General features: G+C 46.9%; 2 protein-coding genes across 6 annotated transcripts in view; one reads left to right on the forward strand and one right to left on the reverse strand.

Annotated features, from left to right (window-relative positions):
- Nucleotides 1-27003, reverse strand: part of efcab11 (EF-hand calcium binding domain 11) — a 69687-nt gene that overhangs the window by 37914 nt on the left and 4770 nt on the right. For 3 of the 5 annotated variants that reach the window (XM_078406934.1, XM_078406936.1, XM_078406933.1), the window contains exons 3-5: nucleotides 24683-24731; nucleotides 22840-22941; nucleotides 19259-19349 (exon numbers count right to left, since the gene is read on the reverse strand). In XM_078406934.1, coding sequence (XP_078263060.1) covers nucleotides 19259-19349; nucleotides 22840-22941; nucleotides 24683-24731 — 242 coding nt within the window. Of the gene's footprint in view, nucleotides 1-11608; nucleotides 11816-16771; nucleotides 16860-19258; nucleotides 19350-22839; nucleotides 22942-24682; nucleotides 24732-27003 lie in introns of those variants that run through there. The other 2 variants (XM_078406935.1, XM_078406937.1) reach the window with 2 other exon arrangements.
- The window catches only part of tdp1 (tyrosyl-DNA phosphodiesterase 1), a 63462-nt gene continuing 61117 nt past the window's right edge, over nucleotides 24659-27003 (forward strand). Inside the window, exon 1 of the mRNA XM_078406926.1 lies at nucleotides 24659-24740. The gene's annotated coding sequence lies outside the window, so the exon portion shown is untranslated. The remainder of the gene's footprint in view (nucleotides 24741-27003) is intronic.

Raw genomic sequence — 27003 nt, forward strand, 5'->3', positions numbered from 1 at the left:
TAGATTGGGCAGACGCACAGAGTCTCTTGCCCTTAGTAGGGGAATCGAGAACCAGAGGACATAAGTTTAAGGTGAATGGGGGAAAGATTTAACAGGAATCTGAGGGGTATCTTTTTCGCACAAAAGGACAGTAAGTGTTTGGAACGAGCTGCTGGAGGAGGTAGTTGAGGCGGGTACTATCGCAACGTTTAAGAAGCAATTAGACAGGTACATGGATAGTGTAGGACGGAACTGCAGATGCTGGTTTAAACCGAAGATAGGCACAAAATGCTGGAGTAACTCAGCGGGACAGGCAGCATTTCTGGAGAGAAGGAATGGGTGACGTTTCGGATCGAGACCCTTCTTCAGACATGGATAGGGCAGGTTCGCTGGGGTATGAGCCAAACGCAGGCAAGCAGGACTAGTGTGGATGGGACGTGTTGGCCGGTGTGGGCGAGTTGGGCTGAAGGGCCTATTTCCACGCTGTATCACTCTATGACTATCAATGTTCAGTGTGATTAACAAGCGTAAGCTGCTCCTCGCTGCTTCTGTGTAACTGGAACCACTTAACCAATTACAATAGTTTGCTGAATGGCGCATCGGTAGAAACTGATCAGGCAGAGTTGGCTCTGTCACTGCTCGAGATTGGAAGCTTTCATCAGTGCATTCCATTAAAAAAAATTACATGTGTCAGAATTTTATTAAATAGGTCGAGCAGACAATTTATGACCAGGTGCACGAAAATCCCAAGACCAATCGATGCAGAAATGATGATTGTACTGATCGGGGTCAGACTACCAGGGATCAGCCTGAGTGCACCTCAAACAGGCCGTGACAGTTCATCATAACTTGGGCAATCTCCATCAAATATCGCAAAGGAGAAAATAAAGCCCAGTTTTCCTGCCAGCCCAGTTTAGTTCTGTAAATGTTCAACTTGCACACTCCTGTACAACACAGCACGGGTTCACCAAATGATGCTGGACATAGTCAATAGACGATAGACAATAGACAATAGGTGCAGGAGCTGGCCCTTCAGCCCACCGAGACCGCACCGACCAGCGATCCCCGTACTACCCGACACACGAGGGACAATTTTACAATTTTTACCCAACCCAATTAACCTACAAACCTGCACGTCTTTGGAGCGTGGGAGGAAACCGGAGCACCCGGAGAAAACCCACGCGGTCACAGGGAGAAGGTACAAACTCAGTACAGACAGCACTCGAGGTCAGGATCGAACACGGTTCTCTGGCGTTGTGAGGCAGCGTCTCTACCGCTGCGCCACGATGCCGCGCAGTTCCTTCTGCGTCATTCCTTCTTTGGAAAGAATTGTTTTCCCTGCTCCCTTGCCAACCTTAAACTGGTACGTTGAACGTGATGACCACAGGGGTATTGGGACACAGAGTGTGAAATGGAGATACACATGATGCCATACGATAGAACTTATACAATTATAAAAGGACTGGACAAGCTAGATGCAGGAACAATGTTCCCAATGTTGGGGGAGTCCAGAACCAGGGGCCACACAGTCTAAGGATAAAGGGGAGGCCATTTAAAACTGAGATGAGAAAGAACTTTTTCACCCAGAGAGTTGCGAATTTGTGGAATTCTCTGCCACAGAGGGCAGTGGGGGCCAATTCACTGGATTAATTTAAAAGAGAGTTAGATAGAGCTCTTGGGGCTAGTGGAAACAAGGGATATGGGGAGAAGGCAGGCACGGGTTACTGATTGTGGATGATCAGCCATGATCAAAATGAATGGCGGTGCTGGTTCAAAGGGCCAAATGGCCTTCTCCTGCACCAATTTTCTATGTTTCTATGTTAACTTTATTTATCACAGGAGGGAAATTGATCTGCCAACAGTCATAAAACACAAGATAAATAAAACATTAAATGAAAGTGACGAGTGGAAAGGATTGTGGACGTGCAAAGATTGGGTAGGGGGGGGGGGGGTAGGGTAGTCAGTCTCAGTCTACCCCACGACAGAAGGGGGAGGAGTTGTACAGTTTGATGGCCACAGGGAAGAGGATCTCCTGTGGCGTTCTGTGCTGCATCTTGGTGGAACCAGTCTGTTGCTGAAGGTGCTCCTCAGGTTGACCGGCGTGTCATGGAGGGGGTGAGCTGTATTGTCCAGGATGCTCCTCAGTTTCAGGAGCATCCTCCCCTCCAAGACCACCTCCCACCAATCCAACTCTGCCCTCAGGACGGAGCCAGCCTTCCTGATGAGCTTGTTAATCCTGTTGGCATCCGCGGCCTTCGCCCTGCTGCCCCAGCACACGGCAGCGAAGAAGATGGCACTGGCTACCACCGATTGGTAGAACATCTGCAGCATCTTGCTGCAGACGTAGAAGGAGCGGAGCCTTCTCAAAAAGTACAGCCGGCTCTGTCCCTTCTTGTACAGGACCTCAGCGTTCCTGGACCAGTCCAGTATACTGTCCAGGCACACTCCAGGGTATTTGTACTCCTTCGTAAACTGCACATGACGTCCGAGTCCACAGCTCCATTCTGAAGTGAAGTTCTCAGGCTAGCCTCCTACCACCCCTTTCACTTCCCCTTCCCACTTCTCGCTTGCGTGCATCCAGCTTCCGCTTAAACTCCAAATTTGAGGAAGGACATTCTTGCTCTTGAGGGAGTGCAGCGTAGGATCACCAGATTAATGGTGATGGTGGGACTGTCGTATGGAGTGAATGGGCTTGTATACACTGGAATTTAGGATGAGATGGGATCTTATTGAAACATCTAAGATTATTAAGGGAGTGGACACGCCAGTGGCAGGAAACATGTCCCAATGTTGGGGGAGTCCAGAACCAGAGGCCACAGTTTACACAGATGAGGAAAAACGTTTTCACGCAGAGAGTTGTGAATCTGTGGAATTCTCTGCCTCAGAAGGCAGTTGAGGCCAATTCTCTGGATGCTTTCAAGAGAGACTTAGATAGAGCTCTTAAAGATAGCAGAGTCAAGGGATATGTGGAGAAGGCAGGAACGGGGTACTGATTGTGGATGATCAGCCATGATGACAGTGAATGGCAGTGCTGGCTCGAAGGACCGAATTGTCGATTATCTGTTGTCTATTGTCATTCCTGCTGCAGTGAAACTCCAACAATCTGCTCACCCACTGTTCGTGAATCCCGACAGTTCAGCAACAGGCTCACCAAGTGAGTTTTCCCCCACACCCCCCTGAGTGTAGTTTAGTTTAGAGATACAGTGGAGGACACAGGCCCTTCGGCCCACCGAGTGCGCGCTGACCAACGATCACACCCGTACATTAGTTCCATCCTACACACTGGGGACAATTAACCTGCACGTCTTTGGAGTGTGGGTGGAAACAGGAGTACCCGGAGAAAACCAACGCAGGTCACGGGGAGAACGTACAAACTCCGAACAGACAGCACCCGTGGTCCGGATTGAACCCGTGATTCTGTTGCACAGGAGTATACTAAATTTGTTACTGGACACCAGTGAACTTTGTTTTGCATGCTATCCAATCAGATCACATAACACTATGGGTGGCACGGTGGGCGCAGCGGTAGAGTTGCTGCCTTACAGCGCCGGAGACCCGGGTTCAATACTGACTACGGGTGCTTGTCTGTACGGAGTTTGTACGTTCTCCCCATGACCCGCGTGGATTTTCTCCAAGATCTTCCGTTTTCTCCCACACTCCAAAGATGTACAGGTTTGCAGGTTAATTGACTTGGTATAATTGTAAATTGTCCCTTGTGTGTGTAGGATAGTGGTAGTGCTCGGGGATCGCTGGTCGGTGCGGACTCGGTGTGCTGGAGGGCCTGCCTCCTGCTCAGTATTTTTAAACTAAACTTCAATACAATCAAGTCAAACTCAAGTACAATAGGTAGAGCAAAGGGGAAGCTAGAGTGCAGAATATAGTTCTCCGCATTGTAGCGCATCAGTTCCACAGACAAAGTCCAATGTCCGCAATGGGATAGAGGTGAATCGGACAGTACCCTAGCTTAGGAGCCTGATAACAGAGAGGATGAAGCTGTTCATGAATATTCATTTAGCATTAACTCCCTTCTTTTCCTCCAGGTCTGCAAGGCTTTCTTACAAAATATAGCACTCAATAGCACTAGCACTTAATATAGCACTTAATAGTTTAGTTTGGTTTAGTTTAGAGATACAGCGTGGAAACAGGCCCTTCGAAAGGTGGGCCGAAAGGACCTGTTTCTGCGCTGTATCTCTAAACTAAAACCCACAGGGGTCACGGAGCGAACATGCAAACTCCGTACAGACGGCATCCATAGTCGGGATCGAACCCAGGTCTCTGACGCTGTAAGGCAGCAACTCTACCGCTGCGCCACCGTCCCGCCCTATATTTTTTTACCTGGATAAACATTAGAATTTCAAATTAAAACATTCATTTGGCAGTAACATGGCCATTCCCCATGCCACATGTTCTCTCTTCTTCCCCAGTGTTAAATTTAGCAACTACAACATATGGATTTTGAAATCTTGTCTCTAAAGGCACACATCCTTCATTTCTATAGCACCTTTCATCATCCCGAGGTGCCCAAGCATTTTACTAGTACCCAGGCAAATTGGGCGGCACAGTGGCACTGCAGTAGAGTTGCTGCCTTACAAAGACCCAGGTTCGATCCTGACTACGGGTGCTGTCTGTACGGAGTTTGTCCGTCCTCCCTGTGACCACGTGGGATTTCCCTGGGTGCTCCGGTTTCCTCCCACATTCCAAAAACATATACCTCTTTGGTGACCCTCGGACTATCCTTGATCTGACTTTGCTGGCTTTACCTTGCACTAAACATTATTCCCCCCACACATATGAACAGCATCCTACACACTAGGGACAATTTACAATTATACCAAGCCAAGTAATCTACCAACCTAATTGTCTTTGGAGTGTGGAGGGAAACCCGAGATCCCGGAGAAAACCCTCGCAGGTCTCAGGGAGAACGTACAAACAGCACCCGTATTCAGGGTCAAACCCGGGTCTCTCTTGCACTGTAACTTGGTTTCTGTGAATTATAAATTGTCCCTCGTGTGTAGGTTAGTGCTAGTGTGTGGTGTGATCGCTAGTCTACACGGACTCAGTGGATCTCAGGGCCTGTTTCCGCGCTGTAGCTCTCTCTAAGCTCTACTGGAAGTGCACGGAATCTTCTATCATGACAACTGCAGACTCTGCACTCAAGAATAATTCTTTGTCGGCAAGTCTGATGGAGATGTTGCCCAGAGATGTGTAGAAGGAACTGCAGATGCTAGTTTACACCAGTTGCTCAACACTTTAACTCCCCCTCCCATTCACTGACCTTTCTGTCCTGGGCCTCCTCCACTGTCAGAGTGAGGCTCAACGCAAATTGGAGGAACACTTCATATTTCGCTTGGGCAGCTTACAACCCAGTGGTATGAATATTGATTTCTCTAACTTCAAATAACCCTTGCTTTCCCTCTCTCCCCCATCCTATTTCACCGACTAGTTTTACTGTCCTCCTGATTAATTTGACTGATTGTGTGCCTCGTTGTGACCTTCCCCATAGCTAACAATGTACCATTCGACATCTCCTTGATCATCGTGCCCAGAGAGTTGTGAATCTGTGGCAGTGGAAGCCAATTCACTGGATGTTTTCAATAGAGAGTTAGATATAGCTCTTAGGGCTAACGGAATCATGGGATATGGGGAGAAAGCAGGAAAGGGGTACTGGTTGAGGATGATCAGCCATGATCATATTGAATGGCGGTGCTGTCTCGAAGGGCCAAATGGCCTACCCCTGCACCTGTTTTCTATGTTGATCTGTGTTTGCACACCTTACCCTTCCATTTCTCTGTCTCCCACTCCCCTGACTCTCTGTCTGAAGAAGGGTCTCGACCCGAAACATCGCCCATTCCTTCTCTCCAGAGATGCTGCCTGTCCTGCTGAGTTACTCCAGCATTCTGTGTCTATCTTGCCCAGAGGTATGATCAGCTATTGTTGAAATGCACTACCTTTAAAGGAACGGATAACCTTAAGTGTTTCCCATAATTGATGAAATCAATTTAGTCATTTGTGCATAATCAGGGAACATTAGCCACATCTAATATAAAACTGCTTTCCCTGTTAAATGAAAGTTTGATAAATTGCAGCTACTCCCGGTCTTAACAGCCTGAATTATGTTATTCTAAAAAGGCATCAGTTAGAGGATGAGCAACAACCTGCTCAGAAGCTCCTGAGCCACCACCCATTCATAAATTAGATCAATAATAGATTGCCTACATGGAACAGGGGCCAAGTAAATTAATTGCGTGTCTACCTACAATAATCCGTCAGCCATTCGGTTGAAGGCAAAGTGGAACAAAATAAAGCCTGGATGGAGTGGATGTGGAGAGGACGTTTCCACCAGTGGGAGAGTCTAGGACCGGAGGTCACAGCCTCAGAATTAAAGAAAGTTCTTTTAGGAAGGAAATGAGAAGGAGTTTCGACTGTCAGGAAGGCAAATTCAATGCTAGCATTTATATCGAGGACTGGAATACAAAAACAGAGATGTAATGCTGAGGCTCTATAAGGCGCTGGTGAGGCCACATTTGGAGTACGGTGAGCAGATTCTGAGGAAGGATGTGCTGGCTCTGGAGAGGGTCCAGGGGAGGTTTACAAGAATGATTCCAGGAATGAGTGGGTTAGCATATGATGAGCGTTTGACAGCACTGGGCCTGTACTCGCTGGAGTTTAGAAGGTTGAGGGGGGGACCTCATTGAAACTTACCGAATAGTGGAAGGCCTGGATAGAGTAGACGTGGAGAGGATGTTTTTCCACCAGTGGGAGAATCTAGGACTAGAGGCCATAGCCTCAGAATAAATTGACACCTTTAGAAAAATGAGGAGGAACTTCTTTGGTCAGAGGGTAGTTAATCTGTGGAACTCATTGCCACAGAAGCTGTGGAGGCCAAGACAAGGGATATTTTTAAGGCAGAGATTGACAGATTCTTGATTAGTGCGGGTGTCAGGGGTCATGGGGAGAAGGCAGGAGAATGGGGTCGAGAGGAAAGCGATCAGCCATGATTGAATAGTATAAGAAAATAACTGCAGATGCTGGTACAAATTGAAGGTATTTATTCACAAAATGCTGGAGTAACTCAGCAGATCAGGCAGCATCTCGGGAGAGAAGGAATGGGCGACGTTTCGGGTCAAGACCCTTCTTCAGACTGATGCCAGGGGGGCGGGCCAAAGGAAGGATATAGGTGGAGACAGGAAGATAGAGGGAGATCTGGGAAGGGGGAGGGGAAGAGAGGGACAGAGGAACTATCTAAAGTTGGAGAAGTCGATGTTCATACCACTGGGCTGCAAGCTGCCTAGGCGAAATATGAGGTGCTGTTCCTCCAATTTCCGGTGGGCCTCACTATGGCACTGGAGGAGGCCCATGATTGAATGGTGGAGTAGACTTGATGGGCCAAATGGCCTAATTCTTTTCCTATCACTTATGAACTTATGAAAACAAAGCACTTTGTATTTAATCAAGATCGTGCTTATGTACAGTAATAATTTAAACTGTATGCAAAAAAATGAATTTCACTGTAACTCGGTGCCTGAAAATAAAGAATCATTGAACGCCCCCATTGGGACCAAGGCAACTCGTAGTTCTGTTGGAGTTCGTAGTGTTCAAAGCCTGATGGTTGTTGGGTAGAAGCTGCCCCTGAACCTGGACGTTAGTTTTCAGACTCCAGGCACCTTCTTCCCAAAGGCAGGAGTGAAATGAGAGTGCAAGCTTTATTTGATCAGATTAAACAAATCCTGCAAAAGCACATTGCAGAAATAATCAGTTGTCAGATTAGCATGCCCATGCTGGGCCTGTGGCAAGGGAACTCATTACCACTGAATCCAAAGTGATAAAATGGATCTTGACTAAAAGCGGCTGGGAAAGAAATTATTCTGTTTTATTTACTTTAATGTAACCCTGATGGAATTTCAAAATGCAAATTGGCAATTGTTTCCTGCAGTTTAGAGACAGATTCACACCATTTCCTTCCTCGTTCAGTCTTTAAGGTTGCACCCGCTTTGAAACTCTCCTTGATTTGCCTTCTGGGTCTTTAAGGTTGGGAGCCCCTGCCTGTGCAGAATGAACAAACTTGCATCTCTGTTACACTTCAGGATGTCCCAGAGCATCTTACAGAGTCATAGACTCATTGTCACATGTACTGAGGTACACCACCCACCCTTGGTGTAAAAAAAACATGCCCCATGCACCCTCTCACCTTAAAGCGATGCTCTCCAGAGTCAGAGTGTGGAATCAGACACTTCGCCCACCCACAATGGCCAACATGTCCAATCTACTCGAGTCATGGAGTGATACAGTGTGGAAACAGACACTTCGACCCAACTTGCCCACCCACACTGGTCAACATGTCCCATCTGCACTCGAGTCATGGAGTGATACAGTGTGGAATCAGACACTTCGACCCAACTTGTCCACACTGACCAACATGTCCCATCTACACTAGTCTTTTTCACTTTTAATTTAATTTTAATTTCAAGTTTTCGTGTACCTTGTTGTGTGTTGTGATTGGTGGCAGATCAATTTCCCACCGGTGATGAATAAAGTTCTATCGTATCGTATCGTTTATACAGTGAAAAGCTTTTGTTGCGTGCTACTCCAGTCATCGGAAAGACAATACACGATCACAATCAAGCCATTTACAGTGTATAGAGACATGATAAAGGGAACAATGTGGTGCTGTGGGAGTAGAGGTTTAAAAGGGTGGAGCGATTGGAATGCGTGATGGTAGATCCACTTTCCAGTTTTATTTTTTTAGTTTTAGAGATACAGCGTGGAAACAGGCCCTTCGGCCCACCGAGTCCGCGCCGACCAGCGATCCCCGCACATTAACATTACACGCACTAGGGAATTTTTTTACATTTCCCAAGCCAATTAACCTACAAACCTGTACATCTTTGGAGTGTGGGAGGAAACCGAAGACCTCGGAGAAAACCCACGGGAGAACGTACAAACTCCGTACAGACAGCACCCGTAGTCGGGATCGAACCCGGGTCTCTGGCGCTGCATTCGCTGTAACGCAGCAACTGTCCTGCTGCGCCACCGTGACCGCCCACGTCTGTGACCAGCACACAAAGAGACGCCTGGCTTGGGCGCCATCTTTCGCACCGCTGCCTTTGTAAAAGACAGGAGACTGGGGGATGAAAACCCCGGTTCTCTCAGCAGCACTCTCATCCCATCAGACTCTCAGTTATACAGCACGGAAACAGGCCCTTCGACCCAGCTTGCCCATGCGGACCAAGGTGCCCCGTGCACACTAGTCCCACCGCCGAGAGGGAGAACACGGCGTGGGGGGACCGCCGAGAATTAAGGAGGACCATAAATGGAACATGTTAAAAATAGTTTGTGTTAAAATAGAATCATTGTAACTTTGTCGGCGCCCATCATGTGGGACTCTTTGCATACCATGTGCATGCAAAACAATGAAATATCACTGGACCTTGACACGTGACAATAATTCAAATCAGTCACTTGCCTGTGTTTGGTCAATATCCCTCCAAACCTTTGCTATCCATGCGCCTGTCCAAGTGTCCTTTAAATGTTGTTACAGTATAGGATGGTGGAGTGGGGAGGAATAACAGATCTGGATCTGTTCTTCCTCCCCTGGTCCACAACCAGAGAGCAGTGCTGAACAACTATCTACCTCTTTGGTGACCCTCGGACTATTCCTTGATCGGACTTTGCTGGCTTTACCTTGCACTAAACGTTATTCCCTTATCATGTGTCTGTACACGGTAAATGGCGCGATTGTAATCATGTATTGTCTTTCCGCCGACTGGTTAGCACGCAACAAAACCTTTTCGCTGTCCCTCGGTACACATGACAATAAACTAAACTGAACTGGTAATCAGGGTGGCATTAGTCTGGCATCCCGGGCAAACTAACCCGTGCATCCAGCACTGACGGAGAATCAGAACAATTAACAAAAATAAAACCACTAAGGAGATAAAGGAACACGCGCCAGCTAATTATAAGGCCATTAATGAGATCCATCAGCCACTCAATATCAGCTCATTCAAGGATCCTGACATTTATAGATGGGGCATCACTTACAAGCCTTTATGTGGGCAGCCATGTCGAGGGAAGGCAGTTTGCAGGATTTATGGACTCTTGTGTCTATACATGCCGGCCATTAAACTGCAGGGGTGTTGGTGCGCCTTTCAAAACGCACAAAGCAATTTTAATTGCCCTTCCATATCAACGTTGAAAGCCGCAAGGAGAAAGGCCAGGAGTTGTAACTCACGCAAGAGGCTTTCCGCTGGGAAAGCTGAGAAATGTCTGGGCGTAAAATTAGCCGTTTTTAGTTTTATTTATTCGCACGCAACGGTTGCTTAAAGCGTGACCTTAAAACCAGTTTAGTGTCATTTTGGTTAATTGTCGCGTGTACCGAGGTACAACGAAAAGCTTTTTTGTTGCGTGCTAGCTTAGTCTGAAGAAGGGTCTCGACCCGAAACGTCTCCCATTCCTTCTCTCCAGAGATGCTGCCTGACCCGCTGAGGTACTCCAGCATTTTGTGTCAGTCTTGGGTGTGAACCAGCATCGGCAGTTCCTTCCTACTCACTTAGTTTAGTTCAACTTTAGTTTAGTTTATTGTCAAGTGTGCTGAGGTACAGTGAAAAGCCTTTGTTACGTGCCAACCAGTCAGCGGACAGACTATACACGACCACAATCGAGCCGTCCACAGTGTACAGATGCAGGATGAAGGGAATAACGTTTAGTGCAAGATAAAGTCCAGCAAAGTCCGACACAAGATAATCCGAGGGTCTCCAATGAGGTAGATGGTAGGTCAGCACCACTCTCTCGTTGTTGATAGGATGGTTCAGTTACAGCTGGGAAGAAACTGTCCCTGAATCTGGAGGTGTGCGTTTTCATACTTCTGTACCTCTTGCCTGATGGGAGAGGGGAGAAGAGGGAGGGAGTGACCGGGGTGAGACGTCCTCGATTACGTTGCTGGCTTTGCCGAGGCAATGAGGAGAGAATGTCACAAGGAGGGGACGGAGAGGGTGGTTGCAATGGAGTACTAATTGCAGTCCATCCCAGTCACCTGCCAGATTGTGCCCTTTGCAGAGGAACCCAGCGGGTCAGGCAGCATCTCTAGAGAACATGGATAGGTGACATTTCACAGAGTGCTGGAGTAACTCAGTGGGTCAGGCAGCATCTCTAGAGAACATGGATAGGTGACATTTCACAGAGTGCTGGAATAACTCAGTGGGTCAGGCAGCATCTCTGGAGAACATGGATAGGTGACATATCTGGGCAGGACCCTCTTGCAAGCGTACATGGTTTTAGATTATTTGGCTTCAGTTAAAATTGTCTTCTTCTTTCGTGTCCATCATCCATGTTTCAAATGTTGACATCGCTGTTATCAACCGTCGATGGGCGCAAGCGTCCGGCGACAATCAGTGGGAGCCATCTCTTGTTACAATAGATGATGGTGGTGGCAGAATTAGCTCAGGACACTTCCAGTTTCCAGCCCCGCGACGTGGATGCTCCTGCTATGGGGCCAGTTCAAATTGTAAATTGCCTCTAATGTGTAGGATGGTGCTTGTGTACGGCTTGATCGCTGGTCGGCACGGACTCAGTGGGCCAAAGGGCCTGTTTCTGCACCGTATCTCTGACGTCTAAAGATAGTAAAGCCGGTATTGAAGAGCTTTTTTGACGATGGCATCGGTGTGCTGGCCCCAGATTCCAGATGGTCTTTGCTTTTTGAGTTGATGCATCCAAGGCGCTGGGCGTCGGGAGAGGATGGGGGGGTTCAATGTTTGCTGATGACATTGTCCTCAGCAGTCTTTAGAGCATTGCAGGCACCCGGGGTACAGATGCTGCCGGAGCTCACCGGAGCTCCGCTCTGTAAAAAAAAAGCCAAAAGAAACAGCGGGGATTTTTAACTAGCGGGGAATTTAACAGCGTCCACTCGGTCACCAGTGACAGCTCCGGCACCTAAAACATTAGCACTACAACACTCGCAGGCACCACCCGAACAGCACTGACAGCCGGCGCCGGCTGCATCTGGTTGCATGGCAACATGCGACAGGGAAGGCAAGCGCGTTGAGCTTGGAGCCCCAGGTACTCATTCACAGATGCAGGTGTGCAGAGAGAATGATGAGCAGGCTCCCCCATTAACACCCTGCAGGAACGCGGGCCGATCAGGCGTGATAAACTAGCAAGGGTCTCGGCCCGAAACGTCACCTATTCCTTTTCAAGGGCGGTCACGGCGGCGCAGCGGTAGAGTCGCTGCCTTGCAACGCTCACAGCGCCGGAGACCCGGGTTCCATCCCGACTACGGGTGCTGTCTGTACGGAGATTGTACGTTCTCCCCGTGACCGGCGTGGGTTTTCTCCGAGATCTTCGGTTTCCTCCCACGCTCCAAAGACGTACAGGTTTGTAGGTTCATTGGCTTGGTGCAAGTGTAAATTGTCCCTAGTGTGTGTGTGTGTGTGTGTGTGTGTGTGTGTGTGGGGGGGGGATAGTGTTATTGTGCGGGGATCGGTGGGCTGAAGGGCCTGTTTCCGTGCTGTAGCTCTAAACTAAACTAAGATGCTGCCTGTCCTGCAGTTACTCCGGCATTTTGTGTCTGTCTTTGATTTGAACGATCTGCAGTTCCTTCCTACACTCCTCAGTTTTAATCTGCTCTCGAGCGAGCTCTTGGTCGGGGGAAGAGCAAAGAGAAGGGTCATCACTGGCAATAAATCCTCAGAGGGATTACACAGCTTGTAATACCCATTTGAATGCTTCAGCTCAGCTGCCAAGCACGGACAGAGTTTTGGCCGCGTTAATGCAAAGCCGGGCACAGTTCCACGGGATGGGGAGACTCTGATTTACTCAAAGCTCAGACAAAAGGGCCAGATTTATTTTATTTTCATGGAAAGCACGTTACGGAAATGCTCAGATTTGGCACCAGGTCTCCAGCACAATGGCTCAGCTGGCTCACAGCGCCAGAGACCCGCACCGATCCTGACCTTGGCTACTGCCCCTGTGGAGTTTGCACGCACACATATACGTGTCATAAAACTTATATTAAGATGTAAAACTACATAAATAATATTTATGTGTATATACACCGATGAGCCAAAACATTATGACCACTGACAGGCAAAGTGAATAACATTGATTGTCTTGTTACAATGGCACCTGTCAAGGGGTGGAATATATTAGACAGCAAGTGAAGTCAGTTCTCGAAGTTGATGTGTTGGGTGCAGGAGAAATGGGCAGGAGTAAAGACCTGAGCGACTTTGACAAAGGCCAAATTGTTATGGCCAGATGACTGGGTCAGAGCATCTCTGAAACGGCAAGGCTTGTGGGGTGTTCCCGGTCAGCAGTGGTGAGTACCTACCGACAGTGGTCTGAGGAGGGACAAACTAGCGACAGGATGCTGGGAGCCCAGGGCTCATCGATGTGCGAGGGCAGTGATATACAATAAAAAAACCCCGTCTATGTAGTTTAGAGCTTATTTGGAAGCCGTGGTGTTTAACAACCCATCGTTGTAGGGAAGAAGTTGTTTCTGATTCAAGCCAAGAGTGTTTTATTGTTAGAAGGTAGGCACAAAATGCTGGAGTGACTCAGCGGGACTGGCAGCATCTCTAGAGAGAAGGAATGGGTGACGTTTCGGGTCGAGACCCTTCTTCAGTTTTATTGTCATATGTTCCAGGCAGAACTATGAAATTCTTACTTCCAGCAGCACAACTGATATGTAAATGTAGTACTCTGTAAACACCATAATAAACAAAAAGGTTTTATATTTATATTTATATATTATACACAAGACAATATTCCGGAGTAACTCAGTGGGTCAGGCAGCATCTTTGAGTCTGAAGAAGGGACTCTGCGCGAAACATAACCGATCCATGTTGACCATGATTGTGGACTTTGTTAGAGGAAGGATGAGAACCCACAATCTTGTTTATATCAACGGGACGATGGTGGAGAGAGTCAAAAACTTCAAATTCCTGGGCGTGAATATTTCCGAAGATCTTTTCTGGATCCAGCACACTGATACAATTATAAATAAAGCACGTCAACGCCTCTACTTCCTGGAAAGATTACAGAGATTCTGTATGTCAAAGAGGATTCTCTTGAACTCTACAGGTGTACAGTAGAGCGCACATTGAGTGGTTGCATCACGACCAGGTTCGGCAACTTGAACGTTCAGGAGTGGAAAAGACTGCAAAACCACTGCCACTGACCACTGCCCGGTCCATCACCGACTCTGACCTCCACACCATCGAAGGGATTTTTCGGAGTCACTGCCTCAAAAAGGCAGCCAGCATCATCAGAGACCCACACTGCCCTGGCCACACACTCACATCACCGCTGCCATCGGGACGAAGGTACAGGAGTCTGAAAACTGTAACGTCCAGGTTCAGGAACAGCTTCTTCCCTACAGCCATCAGGCTATTAAACACTACATCCTCAAATAAGCTCTGAACCGCAATAGACTATTATTATTATTATTATTTACTGTGTACTATGTTTATATATTCTGTTGTGCTGCAGCAAGTAAGAATTTCATTGTTCTATCTGGGACATATGGCAATAAAACACTCTGGACTCTTGACCAGAGATGCTGCCCGATCTGCTGAGTTACTCCAGCACTATGTGTCCTTTTGTGTATTGACCAACATCTGCAGTTCCTCGTTTCTACACAAGTATGAATTTGCTTACGTATTGCAAGAATGTTACTGTGCTGTGTGTAAAATAAGGAACTTTATTCCACCGAGGTACATTGACAATGAAATGCCATTGAAACATTGAAATACTCAGCAGACCAGTCTCGGGGGAAGGGAAATGGTGTTAACTTTGAGGTGTTAAATCTGTTTCTCTTCCCACTGACGTGGCCTCATCATCTGACGAGTATTTCAAGCACTTTCTATTTTTATTCAACAAACGTCAGCATCAGCTCAGCAAGTGTCGTCACTGATGGGGAAATGTGGTTCAAGGACTTCCAGGCATGAATGCAGACAGTCGGAGAGGACGCCATTCGGTCAGTAGGGCCTTCTGAAGTTTAGTTTAGTTTTGAGATACGGCACGGAAACAGGACATTCGGCCCACCGGGTCCGCGCCGCCCAGCGATCCCCGCACATTAACACTATCCTACACCCTAGGGATAATTTTTACATTTGCCCAGCCAATTAACCTACATACCTGTATGTCTTTGGAGTGTGGGAGGAAACCGAAGATCTCGGAGAAAACCCACGCCGGTCACGGGGAGAACGTACAAACTCCGTACAGTCGTCACCCGTAGTCAGGATCGAACCCGAGTCTCCGGCGCTACATTTGAGATACAGCGCGGAAACAGGACATTTGGCCCACCGAGTCCGCACCGACCAGCGATCCCCTCACGCTAACACTATCCTACACACGCAAGGGACAATTTAACATTTACACCCAGCCAATTGACTTTATAAGCCTGTAGGTCTTTGGAGTGTGGGAGGAAACTGGAGCTCCCAGAGAAAACCCACGCAGGTCACGGGGAGAACGTACAAACTCCGTACAGACAGCACCTGCGGTCAGGATGGAACCCGGGTCTCTGGCGCTGTGAGGCAGCAACTCTACCGCCGCACCACCGTGCCATTGACGACGAGGCAAAGGGGCTCATAAGTTCTAGGGGTACAATCATGTCATTCGGCCCATCAAGTCTACTCCACCATTCGATCATGGCTGATCCATCTTTCTCTCGCAACCCCGCTCTCCTGCCTTCCGAGTTCAGTTTATTGTCACATGTTCTGAGGTACAGTGAAAAGCTTTTGTTGTTTGCTAACCAGTCAGCGGAAACACACTATGTGATTACAATCGAGCCTTTGCACCATAACCCCTGACACCCTTGCTAATCCAGAATCTGACAATCTCTGCTTTAAAAATATCCATTGATTTGACCTCTGCAGCCATCTGTGGCAATGAATTCCAGATTCACCACCCCCTGATGAAAGAAATTCCTCCTCATCTCCTTTCTAAAGGTACCTCCTTATATCCTACGGCTACAGCCTCTAGTCGTAGACTCTCCCACGAGTGGAAACATCCTCCTCACAAAGGGTCGAGACCTTTTTTCAAACTTATTCTCGACCCGAAACATCATCTATCCACATTTTCCAGAGATGCTGCCTGACCCGCAGAGTTAATCCCAGCACTTTGTGCCTTCTTATATAAACCAGCATCTCCAGTTCCCTATTTCCACTTCATTCATGTTATTGGGAATCTATTCATTGCGTTCCAGAATGTAACCATTCATGAATATGAAAATATTCTTCCTCAGACCTCCTCTTGTGTATTAACCAGTGTCTGCAGTTCATTGTTCCGAAAACTACCTGGGTTTTCTCCGGATGCTCCGGTTTCCTTCCTCCCACACTCCAAAGATGTGCAGGTCTGTAGGTTAATTGGCTGCGGTAATAAAATTATAAATTGTTCCTAGTGTGTGGGACGGTGCTAATGTACGGGGTGATCGCTGGTCGGCACGGACTCGGTGGGCCGAAGGGCCTGTTTTCGCACTGCATCTCTAAAGTCTAAATGTGTGCAGTTTGAAGAAGAGAAATCATAAGGTCGTAAGTGATGGGAGTAGAATTAGGCCGTTCGGCCCATCAAGTCTACACCCATTCAATCATGGCTCTCCCTCCCAACCCCATTCTCCTGCCTCCTCCCTAAATCAAACAAAACCACAAGCCTTAACCTTCAGTCTGAAGGGTTCTACCTGAAATATTGCCTATCCATGTCCTCCAGAGATGCTGCCTGAACCCGCTGAGTTGCATCTTTGTGTCTTCTTCAGTTGTTCTGACCAATATTGGAGTCGCTTAACAAATAACAAGATTACATCCGGCTGCATAGTTACGTGTGGGCTTGGGGTTTGGATCTTAGGCGGATGCAGGAAGGGTGAAGTTTGCATCGCGAGTTATTTCCTGATGCTGCAGGGATGGAGGTCATTGTAAAAACTCCCCATTGATTTATTTCATGCAAAATACACCAGTGCATCAAATCCTGACGGGCTCATGCCCTGGTTGGCTGCTCCACCTTCTGGGGAAGTGGTGTACTGCATGCAGCGACTTGCCAAGGTCCCCAGTACAGTAAACATTCACTACCATGGACCACGCATGGCGAGAGAGATGGTGTCCATTATCGCAGTTTGTCCACTATAAATAAATAAGGGCTGGATAGAGTGGATGTGGAGAAGATGTTTCCACTAGTGGGAGAGTCATAGCCACAGAATTTAAGGACGTTCCTTTGGGAAGGAGATGAAGAGGAATCTCTTTGGTCAGAGGGTGGTGAATCTGTGGGATTTCTTTGCCACAGAAGGCCGTAGAGGCCAAGTCAATGGATATTTTAAGCCAGAGATAGATAGATTCTTGAGTACGGATGCTTGTCTGTATGGAGGTGTCAGGGGTTATGGGGGAAAAGGCAGGAGAATGGAGTTCAGAGGGAAAGATAGATCAACCATGGTTGAATGGCGGTGTAGACTTGATGGACCGAATGGCCTAATGCTGCTGCTATCGCATGAACTTATAAGGGGGTTAATATGTACAGCACAATTGGAAAAACACCCATTACAACATACACTGCACAATAAACAGCGAAGGACACAAAATACACAAATACCTTGGGACGGCACAGTGGTGCTGCGGAAGAGTTGCTACCTTACAGCGACAAAGACCAGAGTTCGATCATGACCTCGGGTGCTGCCTGTGATGACGTTTCGGGTCGACACCCTTCTTCAGACGTCACCCATTCGTTCTCTCCAGAGATGCTGCCTGTCCTGCTGAGTCACTCCAGCTTTTTGTGTCTATCTTCAGCTTAAACCAGCATCTGCAGTTCCTTCTTTCACATGCTTGTCTGTACATTCTCCCTGTGATCTGCGTGGGTTTTCACAGAGATCTTCGGTTTCCTCCCACACTCCAAAGACGTACAGGTTTGTAGGTTAATTGGCTTGGTAAACATATAAATTGTCCCCAGTGTGTGTAGGGTAGTGTTAATGTGCAAGGCTCGCTGCTCAACGGGCCGAAGGGCCTGTTTCTGCACTGTATCTCTAAATTAAATGAGGTAGTTATGCAGGAGGAAAGATAGAATTATTACAGTAGTTCTATCCTGCACACTGTGAATCGTCCCAAGTGTGAAGGATAGTACTAGTGTATGGGTGATCGCTGGTCTGTGTGGACTTGGTGTCTCCACGCTGTATCTCACAACTAAACTAAGCTAAAATGGTTCAGAAACACCATCCACCATCCACCTAGTGGTCATTCCATGAAACAAACTGCTAAAGGGATGGGTGACATTTTGGGTCAGGACCCATCTTCAAACTAGTGGGGGGGGGTAGAATCAGCTGTCCTTTTTCTCCAGAGATGCTGCCTGACCCGCTGTGTTACTCCAGCACTTTGTCACTATCTTTGGTCAAAATTTAGTTTTTTAGGTTTAGAGATACGGCGTGGAAACAGGCCCTTCAGCCCACCGAGTCCGCACCGACCACCGATCACCGTACACTAACACTACCTTACACACACACTGGGGACAATTTTACATTTACACCAAGCCAATTAACCTACAAACCTGTATGTCTTTGGAGTGCGGAAGGAAACCGAAGATCTCGCTGAAAACCCACACAGGTCACGGGGAGAACGTACAAATTCCGTACAGACAGCACCGGTTGTCAAGATTAAACCCAGGTCTTGGGCTCTGTAAGGCAGCAGCTCTACCGCTGCGCCACTGTGCCGCCCACATTTGGATCATCTTTGGATCGTCTGGATCTCCACAACCCACCCCCCTTCCCCAATCTTTGCACATCACCCAAGCCTTTCCACTCGTCACTATAATTTCAAGTTTCATGGATTTTGTGTTTTTATGACTGTTGGCAGATCAATTCCCCTCCTGGGATAAATAAAGTTCTATCGTATCGTATCAAAACATGCACAATGGCCGTGATCTTAGCCATCCAGCAGTTGCTGAGGGTCACACGTCCGAGACCGAGAACACAACACGCACAGACAACACGCAGACAACACGCATAGACAACACGCAGACAACACGCACAAACAACAGGCATAGACAACACACATACGACAACACACACACATACAACAACACACACGGACAACATACACACACATACGACAACACACATACATACGACAACACACACAAACAAACACAAACACACAAGACCCACACACAACACACAGGCAACACAGACACATACACACAACACACACACAGACAACACGCACAGACAAGACACACAAACACACACAAACACACACAGCCACACCAATGACCACAGCCCTAGGAGAAGCTTTGTCCAAACCCCGCAATGACCTACCTGAATGCTTCGAGCACAGTTTGCTCAGATAGATGTGGAGCGACTTTTGCGAACGCCTTCTTAAAATCCTCCACTGTCAAAAAACTACGACCTGAAAAAGGCAATAATAAAATATCGGCATTTTTTCAAATATTTTAGCGTCTTTATTGATTAATCGACACAGCGTGGAAACAAGCCCTTCAGCCCACGCCGACCATCGATCGCCCATTTACACTCGTTCCATGTTATCCCACTTTCACATCCACTCCCTGCACACTAGAGGCAATTTACAGAGCGCCAATTAACCTACAAACCTGCACGTATTGTGATGTGGGAGGAACAATCTCTTACCTTGCCGGAGATGCGATTGTTTTCCGGATCGTATCTCCGGTCGCTCTGCGGCCTAACATCGTGGAGCTGGAGGCCCTGCTCGGGATTGACTTTTGAGACCCCGCGGGGCGTGGACTCCCCATCTGAGCGCGCGATTCCTTGCCTGGGATCGACGCTCCAACCGCGGCCTGCGGACTTTAACATCGAGGAGTTCGCAGTCTCGGGTTGAGACCAGTCGGGAGCTCTAAGCTGCATGAAGTTTGACAACCCCGACCCGGGGTAGATCGCCCGGCGTGGGGGAGCTGAGATCCCACCCACCCCCCCCAATGCAGGAGCTTGATCACTTCGACGAGGAAGGCCCGCCGACCGGCTACGGGAGTCAAGATCGTCCCGTCAACGGAAGGTTAGAGGCCCCTGACCGCTGGAGAACAAAGAAGGGAGAGATTGAACTTTTTTTCGCCTTCCATCACAGAGGAATGTGGAGGAGTCACTGTGGTGGATGTCCACGTTAAAATGTATTTGTGTTGTTTTTGTTCCAATCGTTGCCTATTATGAGCAAAAAAGAAAAGGGAGGGTTGAACTTGCCTAATTTAAGAAATTATTATTGGGCAACGCAACTCAGAGCCTTAATCATGTGGACCACTAAAGAGAAAGATTCAATGTGGGTGGAGATGGAGCAAAACGCTTGTAAAAATTTGCCTTTAGAATCACTCCCATTTTTAAACGAGAAGGCCCTGAAGAGGCTCAGGATGGGCAACGAGTGGATTAGGGTAACAATGAAAATCTGGTCAGCAGTAAGAAAGAAGCTGAAGCTGTCAAATTCGGTAAGCAGGGCTACTAGAATAGCAAAAAACCCAGACTTTGTACCATCTACCATGGACTCAGGATTTGACAGATGGGCTGACAAAGGGCTAATATACATAGATCAAATGTTTCAGGGACAAACAATGAAAATATTCACACAACTTCAAAAAGAATTCAATTTACCTGCTCATGACTTTTACAAATTCTTACAGCTAAGAGATTACCTACAGAAACATCAGGAATGGGAGAACATCTGCAAGACTCCATCTAAATTAGAGGAAGTGTTGTGGGGGTTCTCGGAAGACAAGTCAAAAAAAGGGATTATATCAAAAATTTATGAAGCACTACAACATGAATCCAAAGAGAACAACTTACATATCAAAGAAAAATGGGAACTGGAAGCGAATATCATAATATCAGAAGAAGGGTGGGAGGAATCATTTAAAGAGGGACATAAACTAACTAAGAGCCCAACATGGAGGGAATTTGACTGGAAAGTTAAAATGCGTTACTTTTATACTCCATTCATTACATCGAAATATAGTAATACAACTGATTTATGTTGGAGGGAGTGTGGAGAAGTTGGGGACTCCACTCATATATTCTGGGATTGCCCAAAAATACAGGATTTCTGGAAGAATATTCAAAAGGAAATTAAACAGATTATGGGCATTAACTTCCCTCTGGAACCAGCACTTTACATTTTGGGTATAATTCCTGACAGTATGACAGATAAGAGTTCGAAACATTTACTGACAATCCTGCTGCTGATAGCAAAGAAGACGATAACAACTTCGTGGTTGAAACCACAGCCTCCAAGCATAATGCAATGGAGAGATAGGGTAAAAAATGTGTATATAATGGAAAAAATCACAGCAAGGTTACAGTTGACAACAGACATGTTTGATAAAAGATGGTCATTATTAATACAGGCAATGCCGGGACTCGAGTCTCTTCCGTTTTTGGGAACTTAAAGTAAGGGTATTTACATTCAATATGCATCTCCTATGTTTGTTTAGTTTGTGTTTGTATGTATGTAAAAAAAAAAATAATAAAAATAAAGTAAAAAAAAAAAAAATGTATTTGTGTCCTGTTGCTTTTTATTGTTATGACTGTGTAGCAAATGAAATTCCTCATACGTTACAAAACATACTCGGCTAATAAACTATGATTGTGATTGTGAAACCCGAGCATCTGGAGGAAACCCACTCGGTCATAGGAAGGACTTGCAAACTCCACATAGATAGCATCCATTTAACATTTTAGTTTGTTTTCTGAGCGATTAGGGTGGAACCCGGGTCTCTGGTGCTTTGAGGCAGCACAGATGTACCAGCTGCACACTATTTTGGTGGAGCAGTTCTGTGTGTTGCCCAAGTGTCTGTGGCACAGCGGGAGTCACTGCCTCACAGCGCCAGACACCCGGGTTCGATCCTGACTACGGGTCCTGGCTGTATGGAGTCTGCACGTTCTCCCTGTGACCTGCGTGGGTTTTCTTGGAGTGCTCGTTTCCACCTTCCCAAGACGTGCAGGTTTGTAGGTCGATCGGCTTCTGTAAATTGTCCCAGTGTGTAGGATAGAACTAGTGTATGGGGTGATCGTTGATCGGCATTGACTCAGTGGGCCGAAGGGCCTGGTTCTACACTGTATCTCTAATGTAAACAAGCAAGATTTCCATTGGACCTGTATCTCACAGTACTTGTATATACAATGATAAGCACGACTTGACTTGAAACTAGTGCTTAAGAGTCTCAGCCCTCCACAGATGCTGCCTGACCGGCTGTTCCTCCAGCACTTTGTGTTTTACTCAAGGATCTCGGATTTGTGGGTTAATTGGCCTTCTTTAAAATTGCCCTGTGTGTGTAGGGAGAGGATGTGTGAACGAGAGATCGATAGTCGGTGTGGACTCGATGGGTCGAAGGACCCGTTTTCAAGCTGCACCTCTAAAACGAAATTCTCAATTTCATTGAAATTCATTTCATTACATTCTCAAACTCTTAACTTATGATCGGCACGGTGGCGCAGCGGTAGAATTGCTGCCTCACAGCGCCAGAGACCCGGGCTCGATCCTGACTACGAGTACTGCATGTATGGAGTTTGTACGCTCTCCCCGGGACCTTGTGGGTTTTCTCCGGGTGCTCCGGTTTCCTCCCACACTCCAATGACGTACAGGTTTGTAGGTTAATTGGCTTCTGTAAATTGTCCCTAGTGTGTGTAGGATAGAGCTGGTGTACCAGGTGATCGCTGGTCGGCCCGGACTCGGTGGGCCGAAGGGCCTGTTTCCACAGGGTAATGTCTAAAGTCGAAATTGGTGGAACCAATGACTGGCATTAGGAATGTGTACGAAGAAACTGCAGATGCTGGTTTACACCAAAGCTAGACACAAAATGCTGCAGTAATTCAGCGGGGACAGACAGCATCTCTGGAGTAAATGGATCGGTAACTGCGTCACCAAGTGCACAAACACCTACAGTGTACATCAAACGCTGAGAAGATCTGCCTGGCCTCTTCATATCGGTCCACGACTGCCAGCTTGCTGCTCATGAGGCTTGTGAACTGGTCCAGAGGCAAGCCTAGAAACGGAAGAACACACAGCAAGTGAGCCACATTCCTGCCAACTCAAGAACGATCCCAGAAATGAGAGGATTAACCTATGAAGAGCGTTTGTCGGAACTGGGCCTGTACTCGCTAGAGTTTAGAAGAACGAGGGGCGGGACCTCATTGAAACATACAGAATAGTGAAAGGCTTGGATAGAGTGGATGTGGAGAGGATGTTTCCACAAGTGGGAGAGTCTAGAACCAGAGGTCATAGCCACAGAATTAAAGGATGTTCTTTTAGGAAGGAGATGAGGAGAAATTTATTTCGTCAGAGGGTGGAATTCTTTGCCACAGAAGGCTGTGGAGGCCAAGTCAGTGGATATTTTTTAAGGTAGAGATAGATAGATTCTTGATTCGTACAGGTGTCAGGGGTTATGGGGAGAAGGCAGGAGAATGGGGTTAGGAGGGAGAGATAGATCAGCCATGATTGAATGGCGGAGTAGACTCAATGGGCCGAATGGCCTAATTCTACTCCTTTCCTTATGACCTCTTTGCCAGTCACTTACATTTACTCTCCCAAAGCTCCAAAAATACTCGCCCAAGTCAGAGTCATACAGCACGGAAACAGGCCCTTCGGCCCAGCTCGACCATGCCATCCACGATGCCCCATCCAAACTAGTCCCATTTGCCCTGCACATCACCATTAAGCCTAAGACACAAAGTGCCAGAGTAGCAAAGTGCGGGTCAGGCAGCATCTCTGGAAAAAATGGAGAGGTGTTGCTTCAGGTCAGAACTTTTCTTCAGATTGATTCCATTTTCAGACTCAATTCCATTAAACTTTCACGTGCAATGGAGGAAAGGAGTTGCCTTTCAGCTGAAAAATTACACCAAGCCTTATTAATTCTTGATTCCACAGAAATCTGTATCATTCATTTTATTAGAACTAGACGGATCTTGTAACTCAGATGCAGATGCTGAGTTTAGAAGAATGAGGGGGGGCCTCATTGAAACATACAGAATAGTGAAAGGCTTGGAAAGAGTGGATGTGGAGAGAATGTTTCCACTAGTGGGAGAGTCACAGCCTCAGAATTAAAGGACGTTCTTTTAGGAAGGAGATGAGGAGAAATGTCTTTAGTCAGAGGGTGGTGAATCTGTGGAGAGAATCAGTCTCAGTCATAGACATAGACATAGAAAATAGGTGCAGGAGGAGGCCATTTGGCCCTTCGAGCAAGCACCGCCATTCATTGTAATCATGGCTGATCATCCACAATCAGTAACCCGTGCCTGCCTTCTCCCCATATCCCTTGATTCCGCTAGCCCCTCTAGCTCTATCTAACTCTCTTTTAAATTAATCCAGTGAACTGGCCTCCACTGCCTTCTCTGGCAGAGAATTCCACAAATTCACAACTCTCTGGGTGAAAAGGTTTCTTCTCATCTCAGTTTTAAATGGCCTCCCCTTTATTCTTAGACTGTGGCCCCTGGTTCTGGACTTGCCCAACATTGGGAACATTTATCCTGCATCTAGCTTGTCCAGTCCTTTTATAATTTTATACATCTCTGTAAGATCCCCTCTCATCCTTCGACCCTACGACAGAAGGGGGAGAAGTTTTACCATTTGATAGCCACAAGGAAGAAGGATCTTCTGTGGTGTTCAGTACCAGAAAACAAAAAAGGAAATCTCTCAAGGGATGCTGCCTGACAATCCGAGTTACTCCAGCATTTAATGTCTTTTAAATTTGTTCTTCTCATCAAGATGAAGGATGAAGCAGAACTGACCTGGCAAGTGGTCTTCCAGCACTGAAGTCATCAGCATGTCCGTCTCCATCTGTAACAGGTAGGACAGACTCACTGAAGTAGAGAGACAAGTGTTTAATTGTCACGGTGGTGCAGCGGTAGAGTTGCTGCCTCACAGCGAATGCAGCGCCGGAGACCCGGGTTCCATCCCGACTACTGGTGCTGTCTGTACGGAGTTTGTACGTTCTCCCCGGGACCTGTGTGGGTTTTCTCCGAGATTTTCGGTTTCCTCCCACACTCCAAAGACGTGCAGTTTTGCAGGTTAATTGGCTTGGTAAACGTAAAAAATGTCCCTAGTGGGTGTAGGATAGTGTTAATGTACGGGGATCGCTGGTCGACGCAGATTCGGTGGGCCGAAAGGCCTGTTTCCGCGCTATATCTCTAAACTAAAAACTAAAATATGCACCAAAACTGAACAATGAAGTTCCTACATGCAGCAGCACCTCAGGTTTGTAATTACAGTACTCAATGAATAACATAATAAACAAACAAAAATAATGTTCAATAGATTTTAAAAAAACTAATATTAATACTAAACAAAATAAAAAAGGACAGGTTTAAAATTGCAAAGTCGGAAGATGGGTCCCATCCCAAAACGTCACCGATCCACGTCTCCAGAAATGCTGCCTGACCCGCTGAGTTACTCCAGCACTCTGTGAAACGTCACCTATCCATGTTCTCCACAGATGCTGCCTGACCCGCTGAGTTACTCTGTTGGTCTTTTTTTTAAACTCAAGGTCAGCACAGGAGTTGGATAATTTGTGCATCTGTTTCCCCGTTTCTGATGAAGGATCTCGGACCCAAAGTTTTAAATGTTTCTCTTTCCACAGATGCTACCTGACCCGAAGAACAGTTTTGATCCAAAGTGTCACCTGTTCTCCAGAGAAGCTGCCTGACTGGCTGAGTTACTCCAGCATTTTGTGTCTGTCATCGGTATAAACCAGCATCTGCAGCTCCTTCCTAAACACTTTCAGCTTTAATTTCAGATTTCCAGCATTTGTAATTTTATTTTATTTCCCCCCATCTCCTTTCACAGAGACATAGAAAATAGGTGCAGGAGGAGGCCATTTGGCCCTTCGAGCCAGCACCACCAATCATTGTAATCATGGCTGATCATCCACAATCAGTAACCCGTGCCTGCCTTCTCCCCATATCCCTTGATTCCACTAGCCCCCTAGAGCTCTATCCAACTCTCTTTTAAATTCATCCAGTGAATTGGCCTCCATTGCCTTCTGCGGCAGAAAATTCCACAAATTCACAACTCTGGGTGAAAAAGTTTCTTCTTACCTCAGTTTTAAATGGCCTCCCCTTTATTCTTAGACTGTGGTCCCTGGTTCTGGACTCCCACAACATTGGGAACATTTATCCTGCATCTAGCTTGTCCAGTCCTTTTGGCCAAGTACATAAAATTCTCTCCAGAACTTTTCTACCATTTAATTGATTTCATCCAATTTGGGTAATGCATTCCAGATCATTCCTCGCTGTGTTAAAAATTTATTGTTTTTCCTTTTGAAAGTTATCTTGTAATTATCTGCATCCCATGAGTTGAGTTTAGTTTATTGTCACATGAGCTTTGTTTTTGTTGCGTGCTAACCAGTCAGCGGAAGGACAAAAGACACAAAGAGCTGGAGTAACTCAGCGGGTCAGACAGCATCTCTGAAGAAAAGGGTCGAGACCCTTCTTATTGCTTTTCTCCAGAAGTGCTGCCTGTCTGTCCTACGGTGTTTTTCCAGCTTTTTGTGTCTATCTTCGGTTTATACCAGCATCTGCAGTTCCTTCCTACACACAGCCGCCCGCTGTGCACTGATACACGATAAAGGGAATAACGTGAATAACGTTTAGTGCAAGATAAAGCCAGTAAAGTCCGATCAAAGATAGTCCAAGGGTCTCCGATGAGGTAGAGGGTTGGTCACGACGGCTCTCTAGCTGTTGGTCGGATGGCTCAGCTGCCTGATAACAGTTGGAAAGAAACTGTTCCTGAATCTGGAGCTGTGCATTTTCATTTAATGGGAGCAAGTAATTTGTGATTCAGTGGGACTTTTGTTGTAAAGAAGATAACACTGCCCTCTGCTGTCTCAAGTTCGCTGCACCCCAGTATGAAAGCAGCTAACCAGTGTCCTCTGCTGATGAACCAGAGAACATCGGCGCTGTTCCCTTTAGTTTAGAGACAGTGCGGAAACAGGCCCTTTGGCCCACCAAGTACGCGCCGACCAGCGATCCCCGCACACTAACAATATCCTACATACACTTGGGACAATTTGCAATTTAGTGAAGCCAATTAACCTACAAACCTGTGCATCTTT

Source organism: Rhinoraja longicauda, chromosome 10 (genome assembly GCF_053455715.1).
Source record: "Rhinoraja longicauda isolate Sanriku21f chromosome 10, sRhiLon1.1, whole genome shotgun sequence".
Lineage (NCBI taxonomy): Eukaryota > Metazoa > Chordata > Chondrichthyes > Rajiformes > Arhynchobatidae > Rhinoraja > Rhinoraja longicauda.